General features: G+C 36.3%; 1 protein-coding gene across 14 annotated transcripts in view; it reads left to right on the top strand.

Annotated features, from left to right (window-relative positions):
- Positions 1-23,394, top strand: part of UIMC1 (ubiquitin interaction motif containing 1) — a 193,473-nt gene that overhangs the window by 39,255 nt on the left and 130,824 nt on the right. For 5 of the 14 annotated variants that reach the window (XM_056811650.1, XM_056811651.1, XM_056811653.1 and 2 more), the window contains 3 exons: positions 3,994-4,083; positions 4,196-4,244; positions 12,610-12,743. In XM_056811650.1, coding sequence (XP_056667628.1) covers positions 12,618-12,743 — 126 coding nt within the window. In that variant the 5' untranslated portion in view covers positions 3,994-4,083; positions 4,196-4,244; positions 12,610-12,617. Of the gene's footprint in view, positions 1-2,749; positions 2,940-3,993; positions 4,084-4,195; positions 4,245-7,167; positions 7,318-12,606; positions 12,744-23,394 lie in introns of those variants that run through there. The other 9 variants (XM_056811654.1, XM_007474131.3, XM_016423023.2 and 6 more) reach the window with 9 other exon arrangements.

Below are 23,394 nucleotides of genomic sequence, written 5' to 3'. Positions count from 1 at the left end.
ATAAATCCAATGATCTTTTCTTTGTCTTCATCCTTTTTGATCTCTCTTCAAGTATTTGACACATTGGCCATGGCTTTTCTCCTGAGTATTTTTCCTTACTGTGTTTTTATGAGTCTTATCCAAGTCTTCCTCTACCTCATGTGACTTCTTCTCAATTTCCATTGTTGCATCATCATCTTTTACCTACCCTTAATTATGAGTGTGCTTCAGAATCTTTATTTTCTGGACCTTCTTTTCTTTTTCTACATTCCCTTTTTTTTGATGATTTTATAAACTGTCATGTATTTGGTGATCCCATTCAATTAATTAGTTCAATTATTGTTCCTATGTAGATAACTTCCAAAACTATATATATATGTATATAGTCTTCATCTCCCTCTTGAGTGTCAGTCCTTCATTGCTAACTGCTTGTTGTATTCTTCACTCTTTTATTCATTCAATAAATATTTTAAACTAGATTTCTCACAGATATTGCAAATTCAAGATATGATAATATTGTATAAAAAAGGAACTGTTTGTTCTTCCCCTTATTCCTTCCCCTTCTCCTACCTTTCTAACTTTCCATGTTCTCTCTGAGGGAGTCACCATGTTTGTGGCCACCAAGTTCACAAACCTGCAGTTATTTTTAACTCTTTAGTCTCCCTCACCCCTACCTCCATGTTTAGTTGGGATCAAACAATCATGCCACATTTTGGGATGTAGAACTGGAAAGGACCCTATTGGTCACCTGCAGTGCGGCTCCCTCCTTTGATAGATGAAGATTTGTGGGTTCATCACATCTCTTGCATTCCTTTTTATTCCACAGCTATAGCCCTAGTTGAGGCCTTTCTCATCTATGCCTGGATTATGGCAGTAGTCTCTTTATTGATCTCTCTGCCTCTCACCTCTCCAATTCAGCTTCCACAATAACAAATTGATATTCCTAAATTGTGTAACCCAGTCATATTCTTGCCCTGCCCCAGAAGCTTCAGCACTCCCTTATTGTCTGGAGGATAAAATACCTCTTTGTTTGAATACCTAAATGTTAGTTATTTATTCCCCTTCATAACCCGGTTCCATTCTAGATCAATTTCTCATTACTTCCCTGCATGTATTTTAATTTTTAGTCAACCTAGCCTACTTACTGTCCATTTCCTTGCATGTACACAAGATGTCTTCCGGACCTAGAGTGCTCTTCCTTGTCATCTCCCTCTTAAAATCCATATCTCCCTTAAGGTTCAGTACAAGAGATGCCTTCCTTATTTCTCCTGGTTGTTAGTGTATTGTATGTATTTTGATGCAGTGGCATACAGTAGAGGATAGAAGAGCTGGAGAGAAGAATTTGAAAGAAATAAAAAACCAGAAAGACTTGGGGGCAAGTGTCATGTTTATTGGCCTGGTGACTCTTGATAAGTCCCTTCACTTCTAAGTGCATGGACAATATTGTTAGATTATAAATTGCTGAGGAGGTACAATCCTGCACCAGTAGAGGGACTTTTCTCTATGTGAGAATTCCAGGATTAATGAAATCCTTAATCTTGGCCCAGTCTCTTTTATATTTACATATGTTATTTCTCCCCCAATCTCAAGACTCTCATAGAACTGACCATAGATTTAGAGCTGAGAGGGACCTGAAGAAGTCATGTAATTCAGCTCCTTCATTTTACAAAGGAGAATCCTGAATCACACAGAGGTTATGTGACTTATTCAAGGTTCCACTGCTAGTAAATATCAGTTGGAATTTGAACCCTGATCTTTTGGCTCCAAATCCATTGAGTTTTCCATTGTAATATGGTGCTTCCCATAGTAGGTGTTTAATAAATAGTGGTTGAATTAATGAATGAATGCTTTATATGATAGGGAATGGGGAGTGTGTTGGCAAGATTAGTTGGTCAGCAATGTGAAAGGGGGAAGGAAGAGACGGGAAACTGAGAGACTAGTTAGGTAAGGACACACGAGGACCTAAAATAGTGGAATCCCTGCCCTTCTGTTAAACTTAAAAAAAAAAAGTTTTTTTTTTATTGCTGTCTTTCTTATGTCATTGAAGACATCCCAAATATCCTTTCCATAGACTATCCGATGTAACAAATAGCATTTTTTGAGAGGAAGAAATATGCATAGATGATTAATACATTAAAAAAGTCTTTAGATATGTGCAATAGTTCCATAAAGGGGTAGATTACGGATATCTTCACATATTTCTTCATTTGAATCCAGAAATCTTTGTAATTGTGTTACATTCAGCTGTAATGTTTTTGGTGTGGCATTTTTTCCCCAGTTACATTGTGTTTTCTTGTCTCTGTTTATTTCATTCTGCATCAATTCATATAGATCTTTCCCTTCTCTTTATTCACCCTAAGCATCATTTCTTACAGCACCAGCATATCTCATTACATTTGTATACCGCATTTGTTGAGCATTTGTAACCCACTGGATGCTCTGTGTCTCTGTGATAGGCATGTAAACGTGAGAACTTGGGTTTCTCTGCCACCTGTAATCTAGTGGGGAGAGGAGATACCAGAGTGTACCTAGGTTACAGAGAGGATTACCTCTTGTGTATTTTATCACATTTTGACTTGTAGTGTACAGCTTTGTCCAGAAATTTTAATTTTCCACATAGATTGTCAGTTTCTTGAAAGCAGACACCGTGTTTTAATGAATTCAGCCCTGCTTCAGACAGGGTCTTCCCTTTTCTGCCGACTTTTGAGATGGTGTCTTCCACGGACTCCCCTCTTCCATTATAGAGTTGGTTTAGTCCGCGCCTTCTGCGCCTGCGCCCTGGAATTCCGCCTGGGTCCGTCCTCCTGGATTTCACTGTCCCTGGGGGCGGCGCAGTTCCGTCCTCCTCTGGCCGTTCTTCCCTACCCGTTTCGTGACTCCCCGCAGTGCCAGGGCCGTTGAAGCCCCAGCCCTGCTCAGGTCATACCTTCAAGGCCAGGGGTCGCTTCAGGCTTAGGCCGGTGAGTAGCAGCTGCCCCACTTCTCCTCTTCTCTAGGGCCGCCCACCGCTGCTCCTTCGATCCCTGGGATGAACTCCCCAAGTCTGGGGCTCCTCAGCAGCACAGCCTAACTGCCGGTCCTCGCCCCTTCCCCTCCTACTGCTTCCCTCACCTTTCTTTCCCCATCCACTCGTTTTATTCTCCCTTGGATGCTGTATCCTCCACCCCTATTGCCTCCGCCCCTCTAGTCTCTTCTCTGTACTCTATACCCCTCCCCCAGTTTTTCACCCCCCCCACTCATTACTCCTCTCCTTATCTCATAACGTACTCCCTCCACATTCCCCCCATTTTCATTACTCATTCTTTAATACCTGATACAATGTAAGGGATGTCTATTTTAGAGTCAGAAGAATACCTGGGTTTGAATTCTGCCTCTGCCATTCATTACCTCTGTGACTTGGGTAAGTCACTTAACCTCTGTATCCTTAGTTTCCTCAAAAGGAAAATGAGAGGGGTGGATGGTATGATTTGTGAGCTTTTTCCAGCTTTCATCCATGATTCTGTGAACTTGCTTATCTCCAGGACCCCCTTCCCCATTTCTAAATTCTCCTCTCTAGGTTGGTTTGTGTTTGAGAAGACATATTCTTTTAAAAATCTCTCTTCTTACAGAAAGTGTTCTTCTGAAACTTTTTAGGGCATTATTACACCACATCTCTTTTCCATTTGTTTTGTCTTCTCCAAAGATGGGTCATACCTTAACTTCTAGCACTGCTTCTTCTTGTTGTACCTTGTGCCCTTTTATTCTTCCTATCTTCCCTTCCATCCTATCTGCAGTCCTCTACCTCCTTTTCTTTTTGCAGAGCTATTACTTTCTTGCCTTTTAGGATTACTCTGTACATTAGATGCATAGCTTTTGTGGTAGCAGTGACCTGTTTTAGGTGTGATTAAATGAAATAAGTTGGAGACTCGGGTATCCTATTGCCTGTAGTTTTTTTGTGTTGTTGTTGTTGTTGTTGTTGTTGTTGTTGTTGTTACTGTTTCCTTTGATGAGATCTTCTGTCCCTTATCTCCCCAGGTAAACTCAGCACCTTTGTGGATGAGGTAAAGTGAACTCTAGAAAATGACAGAGGTTTTGCCCCAGTGTTTTACACAGTGCATATAGAAGGTGCTTAATAAATGTTTATTGAGTATAAGTTAATTTTTCCTTTCAAAGAATAATAAGATTTAGAACTGGAAGAGACTTTAAAGATTAATTTAATTTTCATTTTTTTTTTAAGAATAGGAAACGAGTTGAGAGTGGTGAAGTTACTTGTCCAAACCACCCAGGTAAGTAAACAGAGCTAGTGTTCAAATATAAGTCCTTTAACTCAAAAGTCAGTGTTCTGGTACTGGCTAGGTCAAGTAATTTTCGGAGCCAGTGGAAATTACTTCCTGCTCCACTCAAAAGGCATTGATGAAGATTTGGGTAGTTCCTTGTAGTTGCAAATGGAAACTACAATGGAACTCTAGCCCTAAACTCTCCAAACTTGAGTAGGTGATTGGGGTACATAAGCTACCTTCATATGTATGTGTGTCATATCTCTATATGAGAGCCTCTGGAAGGAGCCAGGGAGACAGTAGGGGTGTCATCACTTAAGTGTTAAAAGTTAATGCTCCAAGCTAGACCCCTTTTATGGACTTGGCCTTCCTTACCTTGGAACTTATTGTCATATAAGGCAGTCATGTGTAAAGGCACAGTCTGTCACCAAATTGTCTTGAGAAAATGCTCCATCCCTATCTTCCCATTAATGCCATCATAGGAGGGTGGAAGAGGAACTCATTTTGTGCCTGCTATCAATTTCCATAATTATGGAACTTTCAAGTAGAACTGCTGACCCCTTAGTCCCTTCTTGCCCTCTCTCTAAGCACTTAGTCCTTTTTTTTTTTAAACCCTTCCATCTTAGAATCAATACTGTGTATTGGTTCTAAGGCAGAAGAGGAGTAAGAGCTAGGCAATGGGGGTTAAGTGATTTGCCCAGGATCACATAGCTAGGAAGTGTCTGAGGCCAGATTTGAACCTAGGACCTCCTGTCTCTAGGCCTGGTTCTCAATCGACTAAGCCCAACTGCCCCTCACTTATTCCTTTTAGTACCATTACTAGTTTCTGGTGGCTGGAACTGGATTTGGAGGCCTCCCACTGCTTCCCACTGCCTATTCTGCCTTGTTTTACCAAACCTTAGAAAAGCAGTACCTCTAATGGCCAGAACTAACCAGGACCTGTAATGCTGACATTTTCTTGTAATGAACTTCACTTTCTTTGGGGTGAGGCTCTCTGTTATGTTGAGATGAGGGGAAAGAGCTAGAATGCTTGGCTTCATTCAACTCTCTGAGAAAATGGAACCATAGGGCTTTGTAAACCTAAGTCCTTGTGATTTTGAATTGCTGAGGGGAAAATCTTTTTTTCCTTTTCACTCTTTACTGTCAGCTACATCCTTCCCCTTTTTCTTATTCTCTCTTTCCATTTTGGCCTTTACAGATTCCTTTCATTTGTTAGCTAACTTTTATTTGGATGTCTTCTCACATTCTTCTATTTTTTTTTGTATTCCTGGAAACTCCTAGACCATGCAAAACACCTTCATGCATTTGGGAAATGTTTAACAAATTAATTTTCAAAAAATAAAAATATGATCTAACATAGATGATGTTAATTTGTGGTTTTCCAAATCAGTATGCAAGAAGTAGGATCGAAGATGCTGTGTGGGACCCCTTCCTTATCTCTTAATGGACAAGGAGGAGGACTAAGTATTCAGATAGTTCTCTTAAATTCACATTATGCAAATTTGACTTTACATGAAGAATTATAAAAGAAATTTTTTTTCTAGAAAAACAGCTACATTAACTTTGTTGTTGTTCAGTTGTGCCTGATTCTTTCTTGATCCAATTTGGAATTTTTTTGACAGAGACTGGAGTTGTTTGCCATTTCTTTTTTCTAGTTCATTTGACAGACAAGGAAACCAAGGCAAACAGGATTAATCAATTTGCCTAGGATAGCCAGCAAGTTTTTGAGGTCAGATTTGAACTGGGGTCTTCCTGGCTCCAGGTCTGACACACTCTATTGTGTCACTTAGCTGCTCATGTTAAATTTTATTATGCAGTACTGTTTTTTTTTTTCTTTCTCTTCTCACTTCTGCCTCTTGGGTTGGTGCTCCATGGCTGCCTCCCCTCCCCAAAAAAAGGACTCCCACCAACAAACTCTTCAGGTGAAAGCACAAGAATGGAATCACAGCCATCAGATTGGAGGGGTGGGGCTTGACTTGAGACTTCTGGTGCAGAAAGGAAACTTTTGTCTGTTCTCCTGGTGCATACAGAGTTTGTCTTGTCTGTCTGTGCTTGAGTAGCAAATGTCTGTTTACAGCCCTCTTATCCTGGTCCTTTCCAATCTATGTCTGTATCTGGCCCCCATGTTTTTGCTCCCCTCTCTCCTCATTGCTTCTTTGTCCCTGGCATCCATATACCCTTGAACTGTAGACTGCCCCTAGGCCACCTCCCTTCACTGGCACAACCCCCCCTCCCCCAATTTTTCCACTTATGTAAATTGAGAACTGCCTACTTCTCACTTGGTGTCACTTCCAGAGCTTCATTCTGCTATCTTCACTCAGGAACCTGTCCTTTTTAGGTTCATCATTTTTTGTCACATGACTTAGCACAGTGCCTGGGATGTAATAGGTTTCTAATAAATGTTTATTGACTAACTGACTTCATCTACATCCTTGAGTAAAGTCATCTAACATCTAATAGTCATTTTTCTTTTCTCACAGAGTTCATTACTTGGTTCTCACTCTTTCTCAGTCCCATTAATCATTTGGGGTCTTAAATATATACATTGATGTCCTCTCAAAAACCTTTGGGCATTCTGCTCTTTTTCTCTATGATCTCTTGGTAATCTTATAAATGCCCATGAGTTAAATTATAATCTCTACTTAGATGGCTTCCAGAGAAATCTATTTAGCTATAGTATCTCTTAGTTCCAGTCCTAAGACACTGATTTGATGTTTTGAATTGGATATATTATAGGCATCTCAAACTCAACATATTCAAAATAAAATTATCTTTCACTCAAAACTCATTCCATGGAGGCAAGTAGGTGGCCCAATGGATTCAGAGCCAGGCCTGGCGATGGGAGGTGCTGAGTTCAAATGTAGCCTTAGGCCTTTCCTAGCTGTGACCTTGAACAAGTCACTTAACTTTCATTGTCTATCCTTACAGTTCTACCTTGGAACCAAAACACAGTATTGATCTAAGACAGAAGATAAGGATTTTTAAAAGAAAAGAATATGCCTACACAGGCAAAAAGGCTTCATGCTTATTTCTGAATTCTTTGTAGGCAAACTTCTTACTCTACCAGTCAACTTTTTGTATGGTGAGCAATAATTTCCTTTTTCTTTTTTTAATCCTTATTTTCTGTCTTAGAATTGATACTGTATATTGGTTCCAAGGAAGAAGATTGGTAAGGGCTAAATAATTATGGGTTAATGACTTACCCATGGTCATAGCTAGGAAATACTTGAAAATGGATTGAGTCAGGCCTAGGCCTGACTCAATCCACTGAGCCACCTCAATACTCCACGGTCAATATAATTTTGTAGCATTCTGTTTTGACCCCTTTTGTTCTTTCCATTAGATGGCATAGTGGATTTAGTGCTGAACTTGTAGTTGGGAAGACTTGAGTCAAGAGTCACACAATAAAATCTCGAGTTCAAATCTACCTTTAAGCCCTTATTGTCATAGCCTCTGAACCTGAGATTACTTATCTTGAAAATGAGAAAGTAATTTCGAGTACCTCACAGGAATATGAGTATCCATTGTTAAATATTTGACAAACCTCAAGGATGTAAATGTTGGCTGATGTTGTAGTCATTGTATTGTTTTCATGAATTCATATAAGCCTTTCTGTGCTCTGTATTCATAATGTTCATCAGCACAGTAAAATTCCACTATTTATATTCCTCAGTTTTGCCACTTACCAGTTGATGGGTAGCTACTTTCAATTCTTTGTCACCACAAAAAATGCTACTCTGTTTTTGGTGTATATGGGTGGTACAGTGGATAGAATCATGAAAACTTGATTTCAGACACAATAGTTATATGACCCTAGGAAAATCTCTTTCTCTTATTTGCTTCAGTTCTTAGCTGCAAAATGGGGATGATGATGATGATGATGATGATGATGATGATGATGATGATGATGATGATGATGATGATCTGGATGATCTTGGAGGGTTGTTGTGAGGATCAAGTTAGATATTTGTAAAAAATCACTTAGCACAGTGCTCGGCACATAGTAGGTGCTTTATGAATGTTTATTTTCTTCCTTTCCCCTCCACTTTTCTTTTTGTCTCATTTTGGGGGTATATTTCTAGCAGTGCAATTTCATGAACATTTTATGTTGTATTCACTTTATTTGCATAATTCCAAGTTCCTTTTCAGAATCAGAGTACCAATTCATAGGTCCACCAACAATGTGTCTATCTTTCAGCTGCCCCTCCAGTACTATTTCCATTTTTTAATTATTCCTTTCAAGTTGCTGGATATAAAGTTAAGCCTTAGAGTTGTTTTTATTTGTTTTTCTCTTATTAGTGATACCAGTAAATTTGTAATTACTAAGATTTATTGATCTTTCTGCCGCCCTTATCCTTTTTGATTTCTTGGCAACTTTTAATACCCATTTACCACTTTCTCTTTCTGGATACTCTGAATACTTTCTCTTCCAGGTTCAATTTCTTGTTCTCCCGTGTTTGATTATGCTTTTTTGTTCTCATTTACCAGTTCATTATTTGTGTCCCATTCCTTTTGCAGAGTTTTGTATGCTTTGGGTTTCTGTGTTGGTTTGTTTTCTTTCTTTACACTTTCTCTTAGAGATCTCACTTCTTTTTTTTTTTTTAAAACCCATACCTTCTGTCTTGGAATCAATAGTGTATATTGGTTCCAAGACAGAAGAGTGGTAAGGGCTGGGCAATGGGGGTCAAGTGACTTGCCCAGGGTCACACACAGCTGGGAAGTGTCTGAGGCCAGATTTGAACCTAAGACCTCCTGTCTCTGAGCCTGGCTCTCAATCCACTGAGCTACCCAGCTGCCCAGAGGTCTCACTTCTTATGTGTTCAGTTTACTGTCTTTCAGCTAATAATTTCCTGACATAGCTCCAGTCCTCATCTCATGAGTTAATCTCTAGTACTTCTTCGTCATCATCTGTTGGACATATTCCCATAAATATCTTATACTCATAACTTAAAATAGAATTTATTATCTTTTCCCTTACAACTTATTTAGCTTTCCAATTTAACCTATTTGTATTGAGGGTACCACTGTTACATTCATTTCTTTCTCCCTTCCTCCATTTAGTTAATTGCTAACTTACCTATCTTTGCCAGTTTATTGTACTTCTTTTCTTGTACTTTATGTTCCAACCAAACAAGCTTTTTATCAGTTCCCCAAAAAACATGACATTCCACCTATCTCAGTGCCTTGGACAGGTTGTCCTCATGACTTAGCACAGTTTCCTGTTTTAGTAGGTACTTAATATGTGCTTTTTCACTTGAATTTCTTTCATCTTTCCCTCTTTGACTTTTCTTTAAGGCTGAACTCAATTATGATCTCCTCAAAGCCTTTCCCATTCTTTCTCTACCCAAGTTGCTTTTCAATATCATGTAAGTTCTTTAGGGGCAAGGACTGTTTTTTGTTTTTGGTTATTGTTGTTTTTTTTTAATCTTTGCATCTGTACCTGCCAAATACAGTGCCTTCTTCTTAGGTGTTTAATAAGCATTAATTGCATTGAACTACCCCCTGTTTTTTCATTCTGTTTGGTCTTTGCTTAGATCCTTGAATGGCACTTTAATAATAATAGCTAACATTTATATAAAGCCAACTTTGTGCTAAGTGTTTTGCAAATATCTCATTTAAGCCTCCCAATAACCTTGGAACGTAGGTGCTGTTACTATCTCCATTTTATAGATGTGGAAAACTGAGGTAAAACGTAACTAAATGACTTACCCAGAATCACACAGCTAGTTTAGTGCCTTAGGGCAGATCAGAAGTTAGTTTTTCCTGAGTCCAGGCCCTGTGTTCTATTACTGTATCTAGATGCATATTAATACTTCCTTTATGTTCTTATTCTTTTCTGTTCCACCTTGTACCATACTTACTTTGTAGTACTGAAAATTTGTATGTGTAGTAATCTTCTCCCTCACAGTTCAGTGACTCCATTTTAATTGTCTTTGTTTTTCTCCGAGGGCCAAATATATAGTTGATGTGTAATAAATGGTCATTGATTCACCTGGGTTAAAGGTACTAAAGCAATGGTTAGGAGTCAAATATCAGTTGTTTCAGAATTGGTTCATTTTAAACCAAGAACTTGTAGCCATAACCAACTTGCTTAGTGGAATTTAATTTTTTAGGTCCCTATTCCTCCTTTGGCTATCAACAGAAGCTTTGACAGATCTAGAATGTCAAGATTTTGAATTATCTTGTTAGTAACTATTCTTTTGATGGATGGGTATAGAGAAAATGACAAATAATACCAATTGGGGATTTTCAAGGTCACCAACAAAAAAATCTTACCTGTAAGTAGTGAATTTTTCATTACAGGGGTCACCTATATGGTCTATATTTACTCAAAGCCATTTTGTTCCTGACTTCTTATTTTAAAAAAGTATCTGCTAGCATCTTTTCTACACCTAGTGGTAATTTATTCTTTAACCCTAGATCATGTAGCTATAAATAAGTTGGCATTTTATCAAGCAGTTGATATCCAATGTGAAGGGTATCACTTAAAATAAATAAGGAATGAACTACATTTCTGACTTGCTTTCCTGATTAATCTGGATCTGAATTATACCTCTCTGTTTTTCAAATTGGTGATGAAACTGGAAATCATCATGTAACAGTAAATTTAAGAGATTTATACTGGGCTAGTTAGCCATTGATATTACTTATATTGATCCCTTATCTAGTGTGAAACATTTTAACCCTCCTTTGAGTATGCAGGTGGCTGGAAGTTAAGGAGGAAGGTTTTTATTTATTTACATTCCTTTAAGGCATGACTTCTAGCCTGGTAAATCTATACTGGCTGACAGAGTTGTTACTCTTTGGGTTAAGGACTTACCAAACAATCAACCAATATTTGTTATAACATATACTGACCTATAATACAAAAAATGTTACAAAGTGGGAATTTTATTTGCATGACCAAAAAAAAGCAAATTTAAAATGGGAGAGTTGGACTAGATTGGAGGTCTTAGATACTCTGAAATATCTACAAATACACTCCAGTGAGCTTGAATTAGATTAAAATGTAATTAAGAAATAATCAACAAATTAAGTAAAAAGATAATAAAACATAGATAATATGTGGTTTTCTAAGTTATTATGCAACCCACAGTAATCCTTATGCTTTGGTGGCCCAGTTTCTATTTGAGTTTGATACCCCTAGGCAAGATGACATCTACAAATAACTATAAATCAATGTTCTTTTGCTTTGTTGATCCTAGAACAGTGCCCCTAAAATCAAGTAAACTTGGAGAAACTTTGGAACTAACTAGTCCATCTTACCTAAGATACAAAGAACTGATAAGTCATAATTGAGCTTGTACTTAAAAACTTCCAGTGAGGGGGAACTCAGTCTCCCCATGTACCTTATTCCTTCTTTGGACAGTTCTGATTATTAGGAATTGCATATGGAAGTTGAGCTAACTCTGATGGTAGAGCTGAATTATAATTATTCCTACTACTCATCTATCTTAACTTCCAATTAATGTCATTAAAATGTTTATTAAGTGAGACTAATAAGGATATCTCTAGATAGCTAGAACATCTAAAATAGGCAGCTTTATTGCTTGGGATCTTTTTTCCTTTCAATACATCTTTATATTTGTGAGAGATGGGTATTTTTCTTCTGCATTGGTGACTAGAATCATAAAATTAATATGGAGGAATTCTTTAATATTTGAAATCATTCAAATGTGTATAATTGTACATCTTTGTATAATTGGTGAGGAAGGTTGATTTTTTTTTTATCTGAAAGTAGACTGACACAGTGGAGCATACATCATAATTGAACACTAAAATTAATATGTGGATTGTGTCAGTGGTTGGGGCACTTTGGACAAATAGAAAATCACTGGTTACACAGGATTTAAAGTTTTGAGGAATATCTATATAGGTGATAGCAGTATATATTATTAGAATAGTCTCTATTGCCTTTCTCACCCAACTCAAACAAAATAACCTCATAGAAAAATTTAAATCCCAATTCTACTAAATAACTTGTGACCTAGAGTCAGGCACTTCCCCTCTCTGATCCTTAGTTTTTTCTTTTGTAGAATGAAAGATTTTGGTTACCTAAACCATCTTTAAAATTTTGTGATCCTAGGAATTCTAAGAAATCCCATATATTTGAGAGAAGTGTAACCTTTTTTGAACCAAAATATGTCATTTTAGCAACCTTGAAATCTTCCATTAGACTTAGGCCACAATGAGGAAGGTAGTTTTTTTTATTTCTTTAGAAAATAGTTTGGGTTTTTAATAGCTATAGTAGATTTTTTATATTTTAGAACAATTTAATACCATTTTTAACTTTGGCAGAATAGAACTGTATGCCTTTCATTGATCAAATTGGAAAAACAGTTTTCGAGTAATTGAATTTTTTCACATATTTCAGACTTAAAAATGCCTCGGAGGAAGAAGAAAGTTGCAGAAGCTACTGACCCTGAGAGATTGGAGGAGGAAAATGAAGAAATTCTCAAAGTAAAGAAGATGGAAAACTTATTCATTGTCATCTCTGATAGTGATGAGGTTAGTATTATGAAAGGTAGAACTCTTTAACTACTCAAAGATAATGTGTTATAGTGACTGGATTTATAATCAGAAGACCTATTTCTGATCTAGTCTCTGTGATTTACTACTTCTGTAATACATCACTTAAGTTCTCTAAACCTCATTTCCCTTATTAACTTGTAGTATAAATTGGTGGTTGAATTAGATGATGTTTCCAGTTGCTTCCATATTTTGTAGTTAAGATTTATAAATTGGCCTACTTATCCTTGGGTGCAAGTTTTCTTTTTATCAGTTTCTTTCTTTCTTTTTCTTTTTTTTTTAAACCCTTACCTTTCATTTTAGAATCAGTACTGTGGTTCCAAGGCAGAAGATTGGTAAGGGCTAGGTAATTGGGGTTAGGTGAACTTGCCCAAGGTCACATAGCTAGAAAGTGTCTGAGGCCAAATTTGAACCTAGGACCTCCCATCTCTAGGCCTGGTTCTCAATCCACTGAGCCACCCAGCTTCCCCCTAGTAGTTTCTTAATATTACTTGCTCCACCCCCCATATTATGGTATAGTTGCTAGAAGGCTTGATTCAGGGCCAGAACAATATGAGTTAAAAAACCTTCTCCTGGCACATATTGTTTACACTCTGGGCAACTCTATATGACTTTCTAAGTTGCAGAATAATTACCAGTTTTCATTGCTAGGAGTTTCTTTACCAAATGATCACAAGTCCAAAATAAAGTTTGTTTTGAAAACCTTTATGAAACCTAATAAAAAATTCCTGAAAAAGTCTTCCCTGAAAACATTTAAGGAAAATCACCTAATAGTGATTGCTACTGGTAATGGATTCAGTTCAGTTAATATTTGCTACTTTCCACTCTTGTAGTTTACTTTGTTTTTAAAAATAAGTTTTAATGAGTCTTCTATAAAATCATCATATCCTCAGTATCTTTCCCCTTTGTCCTCCTACAGTCATTCCACATAACATAGTATTATTAAAGAGGGGAAAAAATCAGCACAACTGATCCATACATTAAGAAAAGCCCCCCGAAATGCAGTGTATAACAGCTATGTACTTTTTCACCTTCCCAAAGGAGTGTGTTGGAGGTATCCCCATATATCTTTATTTGTCCTCTTTGATAGTTAAAATTTTATCTTCACTTTTGAGTTTTTGTTGTGTAGTTTTTTCCATTTATTTTGTGTTGTAGTTTTATGTTGTAGTTATTGTGTATATTGTTTTCTTGGCTCTGCTTATTACTTCACTCTGTATGGGTTTATGTAGGTCTTTACTATTCTTTTGTGTAGTTATGGCATGCCATTTTGCACAATAGTTTTTCATTACATGCACATACTGTCATTTTATCTATTCTCAGTTGATTGGCATCTTTGTTTACAGTTTCTTGCCATTACCTGAGTGCCCCCATAACTATATTGTTGTATTGGGGAATTTTCTTATCAGTTGCTTCCTTGGGGTATAAATTCCATGTTGGAATTTGGGTCAGAGGTTATGGGCATTTTAGTCACTTTATTTGCATAATTCCAAATTGCTTTCCAAGATGGTTGTACAAATTCACAGCTCCACTAACAATGCATTAGTTTTTCTGTTTTCCCACAATCCCTCTGACATTAACATTTCCCATCATTTGTCCTCTGCCAGTTTTGGTGTGTGAACTTTCAATGTTTAGTTTTTTCTTATTATTAGTTATTTGGAGTATTCTTTCAGTAGTTATGAATGTTTTGCAATTCTTTTTTTGGAAAACTATTAATAACCTTTTGGTACTTTTCTGTTGAGGAATGTATATTAGTCATATGTATGTATATATATACATGTATATATAAATACACATCTACTCCTATGTATGTATTGTTTCTCTTGAATGGTTAGTGAATATTTTTCAGAGAAATTTGATACAAAAGTTTTTTTCCCATTTGATCTCTTCCTTTAATTAATTAATCCACTAATATTGTCTGGGCAAAATTTTTTTAGTTTTATGTAATTAAAGTTACCTATTTTATTTTTTGTAATTGTCTCCATTCTTCATTTGGTTAAGAATATCTTCTTTTTCTTTCTAAAAAAATTTCTAATGACAAATTTCCACATCAGTTTTCCAAAGTTACACTATCCAAATTGTCTTCCTTCCTCCCCTCCCCCCGGAGCTGGCAAACAATTCAGTCTGGGTTTTATACATGTATTATCATGCAAAACATGTTTCCATATTATTCATTTTTATAAGTGAATAATCTTATAAATCCAAACCCTAAAACATATACGTAAAAGTGATAAATCATATACTTCCATCTGCATTCTTATTCTTAAGGTAGATAAAATTCTTTTTTCATAAGACCCTCAGAATTGTTCTGAATCATTGTATTGCTGTTAGTAACAAAGTCTGTCGCCTTTAATTGTTCCACAGTATTGCTGTTACTGTGTACAATGTTTTCCTGGTTCTGCTTATTTCACTTTGCAACAGTTCATATAGGGTTTTCCTGCTCTTTTCTGAAATCATCCTGTTCAACATTACTTATAGCACAGTAGTATTCCATTACCATTATATTTGTTCAGCCATTCCTCAATTGAGGGACATCTCTTTAGTTTTCAATTCTTTTGCTGCCACAAAGAGAGCAGGTATAAATATTTTTGTATAAATGAGTCCTTTCTCATTTTAAAAAATCTCTTTGGGATATTTAGTGATATTCCTGAATCAAAGGGTATGCATTTTTTTATAATCCTTTGGGCATAATTCCAAATTACCCTCCATAATGGTTGGATTAGTTCACAATTTCCCCAGCAATGCATTAGTGTCCCAATTTTGCCATATCTCCTTCAACATTTGTCACTTTCCTTTACTGTCATATTGGCCAATCTGATAGGTATGAAGTGGTACCTCAGAATTGTTTTAATTTGCAATTCTCTAATCAGGGTTATAGATCATTTTTTATATGATTATTGGTAGTTTTGATTTATACATCTAAAATTGCTTGTTTATATACTTTGACCATTTGTCAATTGGGGAGTGACTCTGGTTTTAAAATTTGACTTAGTTCTTTATATATTTGAGAAATGAGACTTTTGTCAGAGAAATTTGTTATAAAAATTTTTCCCCTGTTTGTTGCTTCCCTTCTAATCTTGGTTATATTGGTTTTATTTGTACAAAACCTTTTTAATTTAAAAAACCCTATTCATTTTATATCTTGTATTGTTCTCTATTTTTTGTTTGGTCATAAATTTTTCCCTTCTCCATAGATCTGACAGGTAAATCATTCTATGGTCTCCTAATTTACTTGTAATATCACTCTTTAAATCATATACCCATTTTGACTCTATCTTTATATAGGCTGTGAGATAATGATCTAAACCTAATTTTTTTCATACTGTTTTCCAATTTTCCCAGCAGTTTTTGTCAGATAGTGAATTCTTATCCCAAAAGCTGGGATCTTTGGGATTATCAAACACTAGATTTCTGAGGTAAGAATTAATCTCTTAGAAACAATTATTTATTTTCAAATTTTAATTTATTTAATTAATTTATAATATTTTTCCATGGTTACATGACTCATGTTCTTTCCCTGCCCTCCTCTCTTCCCTCTACTCATAGCCAATGAGCAATTCCTTTAGGTTTTATATGTATCATTGATCAAGACCTATTTCCATATTATTAATATTTGCAGTAGAGTGATCGTTTAGAGTCTACATCCCTAATCATATCCCCATCAAATCATGTGATCAAGTAAATGCTTTTCTTGTGTGTTTCAACTCCCACAGTTCCTTTTCTGGGTTTGGATAGCATTCTTTCTCATAAGTCCTTCAGAATTGTCCTGGATCATTGTATTGCTGCGAGTAGAGAAGTCCATTACATTTGATTGTACCAAAGTGTATCAGTCTCTATGAATAATGTTCTCCTGGTTCTGCTCCTTTCACTCTGCATCAGTTCCTGGAGGTTGTTCCAGTTCACATGAAATTCCTCCAATTTGTTATTCCTTTGAGCACACTAGTATTCCATCACCAACAGATACCACAATTTGTTCAGCCATTCTCCAATTGAAGGGCATCCTCTCATTTTCCAATTTTTTTGCCACCACAAAGAGTGCAGCTATGAATATTCTTGTACATGTCTTTTTCCTTATTATCTCTTTGGGGTACAAACCTAGCAGTAGTATGGCTGGATCAAAGGGCAGGTATTCTTTTAATACCCTTTGGGCATAATTCCAAATTGCCTTCCAGAATGGCTAGATCAATTCACAACTCTACCAGCAGTACATTAGTGTCCCAATTTTGCCACATCCCCTCCAACATTTATTACTTTCCTTTGCTGTCATGTTAGCCAACCTGCTAGGTGTGAGGTGGTACCCCAGAGTTGTTTTGATTTACATTTCTCTAATTTTAAGAGATTTAGAACACTTTTTCATGTACTTATTTATAGTTTTGGTTTCTTTAGCTGAAAACTGCCTATTCATGTCCCTTGACCATTTATAATTGGGGAATGGCTTGATTTTTTTGTACAGTTCATTTAGTTCCTTATAAACTTGAGTAATTAGACCTTTGCCAGAGTTTTTTTTAGAAAGATTTTTTCCCCCGAATTTGTTGCTTCTCTTCTAATTTTGGTTGTTGCATAGGTTTTGTTTGTACAAAAACTTTTTATTTAAAAAAATTTTTCTTTTAAACCCTTACCTTCCGTCTTGGAATCAATACTGTGTATTGGTTCCAAGGCAGAAGAGTGGTAAGGGCTAGGCAATGGAGATCAAGTGACTTGTCAAGAGTCACAGAACTGGGAAGTGTCTGAGGCCAGATTTGAACCTAAGACCTCCCATCTCTAGGCCTGGCTCTCAATCCACTGAGCTACCTAGCTGCCCCCTGTACAAAACCTTTTTAATTTAATGTGATCAAAATAATTCATTTTACATTTTGTAATATTCTCTATCTTTTGCTTGGTCTTAAATTCTTTCCTTTCTCATAGATCTGACAGATATACTATTCTGTGTTCACCTAATTTATGTATAGTTTCCTTCTTTATATTTAAGTCATTTACCCATTCTTTTAGGAAAAATTATAACAAAGTTCATCTGGAAGAACAAAAGATTAAGAATATAAAGGGAAATAAGGGTAAAAAATGTGAAGGATGGGGGCCTAGCAATACCAGATCTTAAACTGTATTATAATGCAGTGGTCTTCAAAACAATATGGTACTGGCTAAGAGATAGAAGGGTGGATCAATGGAATAGACTAGGGGTAAATGACCTCAGTAAGCTAGTGTTTGATAAGCCCAACGTTCCCAGCTTTTGGGATAAGAACTCACTATTTGACAAAAACTGCAGGGAAAATTGGAAAACAGTATGTGGAAAAATTAGATTTAGATCAACATCTATACCAAGATAAATTTAAAATGAGTAAATGGCTTAAATATAGAGAGTGAAGTAATAAATAAATACCATAAAAACCAAATCTATTAAATCATTTGATAGTACCAAGTGTTTGGTGGTAGGAGCTTGATTTTCTGAGTCTTTAGTAGTTGTGGCTGCGGTAGTTCCTAGGTTTCATCTCCATGAGTTGAACTCCTGATTGATGACTGTGGGGGACTGGGCTGGTGACAGAGTTGATTGTCTGAGAAGATATTCCTGTTCCTTTGTTTATTTTCCAGGCAGCGATTGGTATTTGTGGACCAGGAATTGTGGGTCTCTTAATACTAATTCCTGAACATTTATTGCTTTAGAAACAATTTTGTTGATTAATAGTATATAAATAGGGGACAGCTAGGTGGCTCAGCAGATAGAGAGCTGGGTCTGGAAGACAGAAGTCTTGGGTTCATATATGGCCTTAGACACTTCCTTTCTAGCTGTGTGATCCTGGGCAAGTCACTTCATTCCCGTTGTCTGACCCTTACCAAGCTTTTGCCTTGGAACCCCACAGTATTGATTCTAAGATGGAAGGAAAGGGTTTAAAAAAAAACCGAAAGCATACAAAGACATTTTTTAATTAAAAAAATATTAAGATTTTTAACCCCAGTCTTAGAACTGATACTAAGTATTGGTTCCAAGGCAGAAGAGCAATAAAGGCTTGACAGTTGGGATTAAGTGACTTCCTCAGAGTCATATTTCTAGGAAGTATCCGAATTCAAATTTGAATCCAGGACTTCCCATCTCTGGGCCTGGCTCTCTTGCTTGGTTGTCCCTAAAGAAATATATTTCTAGCTGAAAATGGTTGCTTAACTATCATGGTATCCTGGGAGAGAGTTTTGAATCAGCATGTGCCAGATAGAACATGCCAGCTCATTTTCCACCTCTCTTGAGCCATAGATGGATGTGGCCTAGAGCAGCTTTGGCAAAGATTTGGCAGACTTGTAGAGCTGGTACTCTGGGAGCTGCTCGTTCACCCCCTTCTCAGTGCCTGAAGATATTTTTTGCATGCTCTGCCTCTGTTCAGCAGCCTAAAGTAAGCACTTCCTCCCTCAGCTCTCTCTGGTAATGTGAGGGTTCACAGAAAGCTTGAATTTTCCCTCTGGGCAGTCTGGTTTGGGGCAGGACGGGGTGCCAACTTTAGCCTAGAACTAAGATCCCAAGAGGCTGGGAATAACAGCACATGGTAGATGATCACATTTGTTTCCCAGTTATGGTTAGTCACTGTTTTTTTCTCCAAGTTCCTTAATTTAAAATGTAGGATCATAGGATTTAGGAGTGATTTGTGCCTTAAGGATCATCTGTTTTAACTTCATTGTTTTACACATGGGGAAACTAATACCCACATTGGTGAAGTTAGTTGTCCAAGGTCACACAGGTAGTAGATTGTAGAGCTGATATTTGATCACTCTCCTATATAACATATTACCTATACACATGAATCTTTGTTAAAAAGTCTGTTCTATTGTTGGATTACTCTTGTGAAAATTTTGGTAGGAGTATCTGTCATGCTGCCAGAAGAAATTTACCCACATGGGTCACTAACTAGTTAGATTCTGTGTGAAAACAGTTCATGTGGCTAGTTGATGAATTGAATTTATTTATCTGTCTATTTCAATTTTCACATCTTCTATTTTAAGATGCTCAGCTGTCACTTTGAAGTATTCCTGTTGGATAAAAGCCTTTGCTTTCCTGAGACATTGAAAAACAGTCTCAGGCTGCCATAGTATTTCTTCAGTCTTTTAGAAAACCATTTATTGAATCTCACAGCTTTTGTTTTTCTTTTCAGCCTCTGTCTACATCTTTTTAAAGGATGTTCTACAATTCAGTTACTGCTATTTTGCTGAAAATTAAAATGAATTCTTTCAGAGTAATAGTCTTTCTCTTATTTAGACTTGTTATCCAAATTTTAGATTACCAACACAAATGATTGATTTACTGTATGTTCTCTTTATTATTAGTTTCTTTACAGATAATAATATAAAAAATTCTAACATTGAGAACATATATAGTCCTAATTTTTCTATAAGATAAATTTTAGTTCCTTCATTTAGTTCATTAGTCTTATTTTTCTTAAAAATCTGGACAAATACTTTAAATCAGTCATCTAATTTATCTTTATTTTTCTCAATCTGTTGGCTGTGGCTTTTCTATAGAAATACTCTATCACAGTCTTATTAAGAATAAAAATAATTTACGTTTATTTCAATAATAGCACTTCTTAAATATTTAGTTTTAGAGCTATGACAATAGTTAAATTGTTAAAAATTAATTTTGTGGATATAGTATTTCTTTTAGAGATTATTTTGGGATTAGTGATTTTATTAAAAAGTTAATTTGTGGAGTGATTCTAGTGACTATGAATTACTTATAGAAGAGATTGTTTTTTAGAAACTAGGTCATACTAGAATAATTTTTCTGAAAGAGATTTCATATATGTCAGAATATCCTCAATCTCATAACCTTGTTGAATATTTTCCTCTTGCTATGACTTACATCTTCTTTTAACTGTTGAATTATTTTTGTATACATAGATCCTTTTTTTATTCTCTTTGGGATTATGCTTAGTAGTGAATGGTAGCAAACATGTCAAAAGGTTGTATGTACAATTTAATGGCTTTTTTTGGTATATTGCCAAATTGCTTACCAGACAGGTTAGACCAATTTTCAGGTCAATTAGTAATACAATATTATACAAAAAATCAAGCCATTCTCCAATTGATAAATGGGCAAGGGACATAAACAGGCAGTTTTCAGATAAAGAAATCAAAACTATTAATAAGCACATGAAAAAGTGCTCTAAATCTCTTATCATCAGAGAGATGCAAATCAAAACAACTCTGAGGTATCACCTCACACCTAGCAGGTTGGCTAACATGACAGCAAGTAATGAATGCTGGAGGGGATGTGGCAAAGTTGGGACATTAATTCATTGCTGGTGGAGTTGTGAATTGATCCAACCATTCTGGAGGGCAATCTGGAACTATGCCTAAAGGGCGATAAAAGGCTGTCTGCCCTTTGATCCAGCTATAGCACTGCTGGGTTTGTACCCCAAAGAGATAATAAGGAAAAAGACTTGTACAAGAATATTCGTAGCTGCGCTCTTTGTGGTGGCCAAAAATTGGAAAATGAGGGGATGCCCTTCAATTGGGGAATGGCTGAACAAATTGTGGTATATGTTGGTGATGGAATACTATTGTGCTAAAAGGAATAATAAAGTGGAGGAATTCCATGGAGACTGGAACAACCTCCAGGAAGTGATGCAAAGTGAAAAGAGCAGAACCAGGAGAACATTGTACACAGAGACTGAAACACTGTGGTACAGTCTTCTCTATTAGTGTCAATACAATGTCCCTGAACATTTTTCAGGAATCTAGGAGAAAAAACACTATCCACAAGCAGAGGACAAATTGTGGGAGTAAAAACACCATGGAAAAGCAACTGCTTGACTACAGGAGTTGAGGGGACATGATTGAGGAGAGACTAAATGATCACCCTAATGCAAATACCAACAACATGGAAATGGGTTTGAATCAAGGACACATGTGATACCCAGTGGAATCGCACGTTGGGTATGGGAGGGGTAGTGGGAGGGGGGAAGAAAAGAAAATGACCATTGTTTCCAAGGAAAAATATTTGAAAATGACCAAATAAAATAATGTTTAAAAGGGAAAAAAAAGTAATACAATATTATGCCTGTATAATTTTCTATTTTTACTATTTTTGCCAACATAATGAGTATGAGGCAAAACCTCAGAATAGTTTTAATCTGTACTTCTTTGCAAACACTTTTATATAGTTGTTGGTTTACCTTTCTTCTTTTGAGAACTACTCATTCCTATCCTTTGATTATTTATGCATAGAAGAATGGCTCTTTTTTTTTTTTAACCCTTACCTTTAATCTTGGAATCAATACTGTGTATTGGTTGCAAGGCAGAAGAGTGGTAAGAGCTAAACAATGGGGGTCAAGTGACTTGTCCAGGGTCACACAGCTAGGAAGTGTCTGTCAGATTTGAACCCAGGACCTCCCGTCTCTAGGCCTGGCTCTCAATCCACTAAGCTACCCAGCTGCTCCCTGACTCTTTTTTTTAATAGATATTTTTTATCAATTCCCAAAATATTCTGCATCTTATACCTCGACTAAAGAGATTTGCTACAAGAATATTTTCTCAGTTAACTCTCCCTTTTGACTTCATTGATTCTGTATGTGCAAAAACTTTTAATTTTATGCAATTAAAACTGCCCATTTTATGATGTCTTTTGATCCTAACCATCCCTATTTGGTCAAGATGTGAAAAGATATCTTCCTTTATTCTATTTAGCTTACAATATGACTTTTTATAACTAGATCATGTATCTATTTACAGCCTATTGTGGTACATGTTGTAAGATAGGATTTCATCCTCTTTTCAAATCTATACCTCACTTTTGGACCTACCTGGTCAAAATTTTCTGGATGTTGCTCTCTAGATTATAATAAAATCCCTGAGCAATAGAACTGGAACATTTCACAGTTTACATCATGGCCTACAAGAACCCACAGTAGCCACAAGCTTCTAGACAGCAAAATCTGAATAATTGATAGCAAAGCCTTATCCTTGTGTTCTTTCTCTTTAGTACTATAGAAACAGAAGTCTTCAGCATCAGTGTCCTATTCATAACTCATTGATAGCTGAAATGGAGGAAAGCTCCTATTTTATTTTATTTTATTATTTTATTATTTTAATTTTTTCTTTTATTTATTTTTTTAAACATTATTTTATTTGGTCATTTCCAAACATTATTCATTGGAAACAAAAATCATTTTCTTTTCCTCCCCCACCCCCTCCCACCACTTCTCCCATAGCCGACGCATGATTCCATTGGGTATCACATGTGTTCTTGACTTGAACCCATTTCTGTGTTGTTGGTATTTGCATTAGAGTGTTCATTTAGAGTCTCTCCTCAGTCATATTCCCTCAACCCCTGTAGTCAAGCAGTCGCTTTTCCTCGGTTTTTACTCCCACAGTTTATCCTCTGCTTGTGGATAGTGTTTTTTAGATCCCTGAAGATTGTTCAGGGACATTGAATTGTTCCTAATGGAGAATTCCATTACGTTCGATTGTACCACAGTGTATCAGTCTCTGTGTATAATGATTTCCTGATTCTGCTTCTTTTGCTCTGCATCACTTCCTGGAGGTTGTTCCAGACTCCATGGACTTCCTCCACTTTATTATTCCTTTTAGCACAATAGTATTCCATCACCAACATATACCACAATTTGTTCAGCCATTCCCCAATTGATGGGCATCC

Source organism: Monodelphis domestica, chromosome 1 (genome assembly GCF_027887165.1).
Source record: "Monodelphis domestica isolate mMonDom1 chromosome 1, mMonDom1.pri, whole genome shotgun sequence".
Lineage (NCBI taxonomy): Eukaryota > Metazoa > Chordata > Mammalia > Didelphimorphia > Didelphidae > Monodelphis > Monodelphis domestica.
The sequence above is the reverse complement of the archived record's forward strand: the minus strand, read 5'-3'. Positions and strand labels throughout refer to the sequence as shown.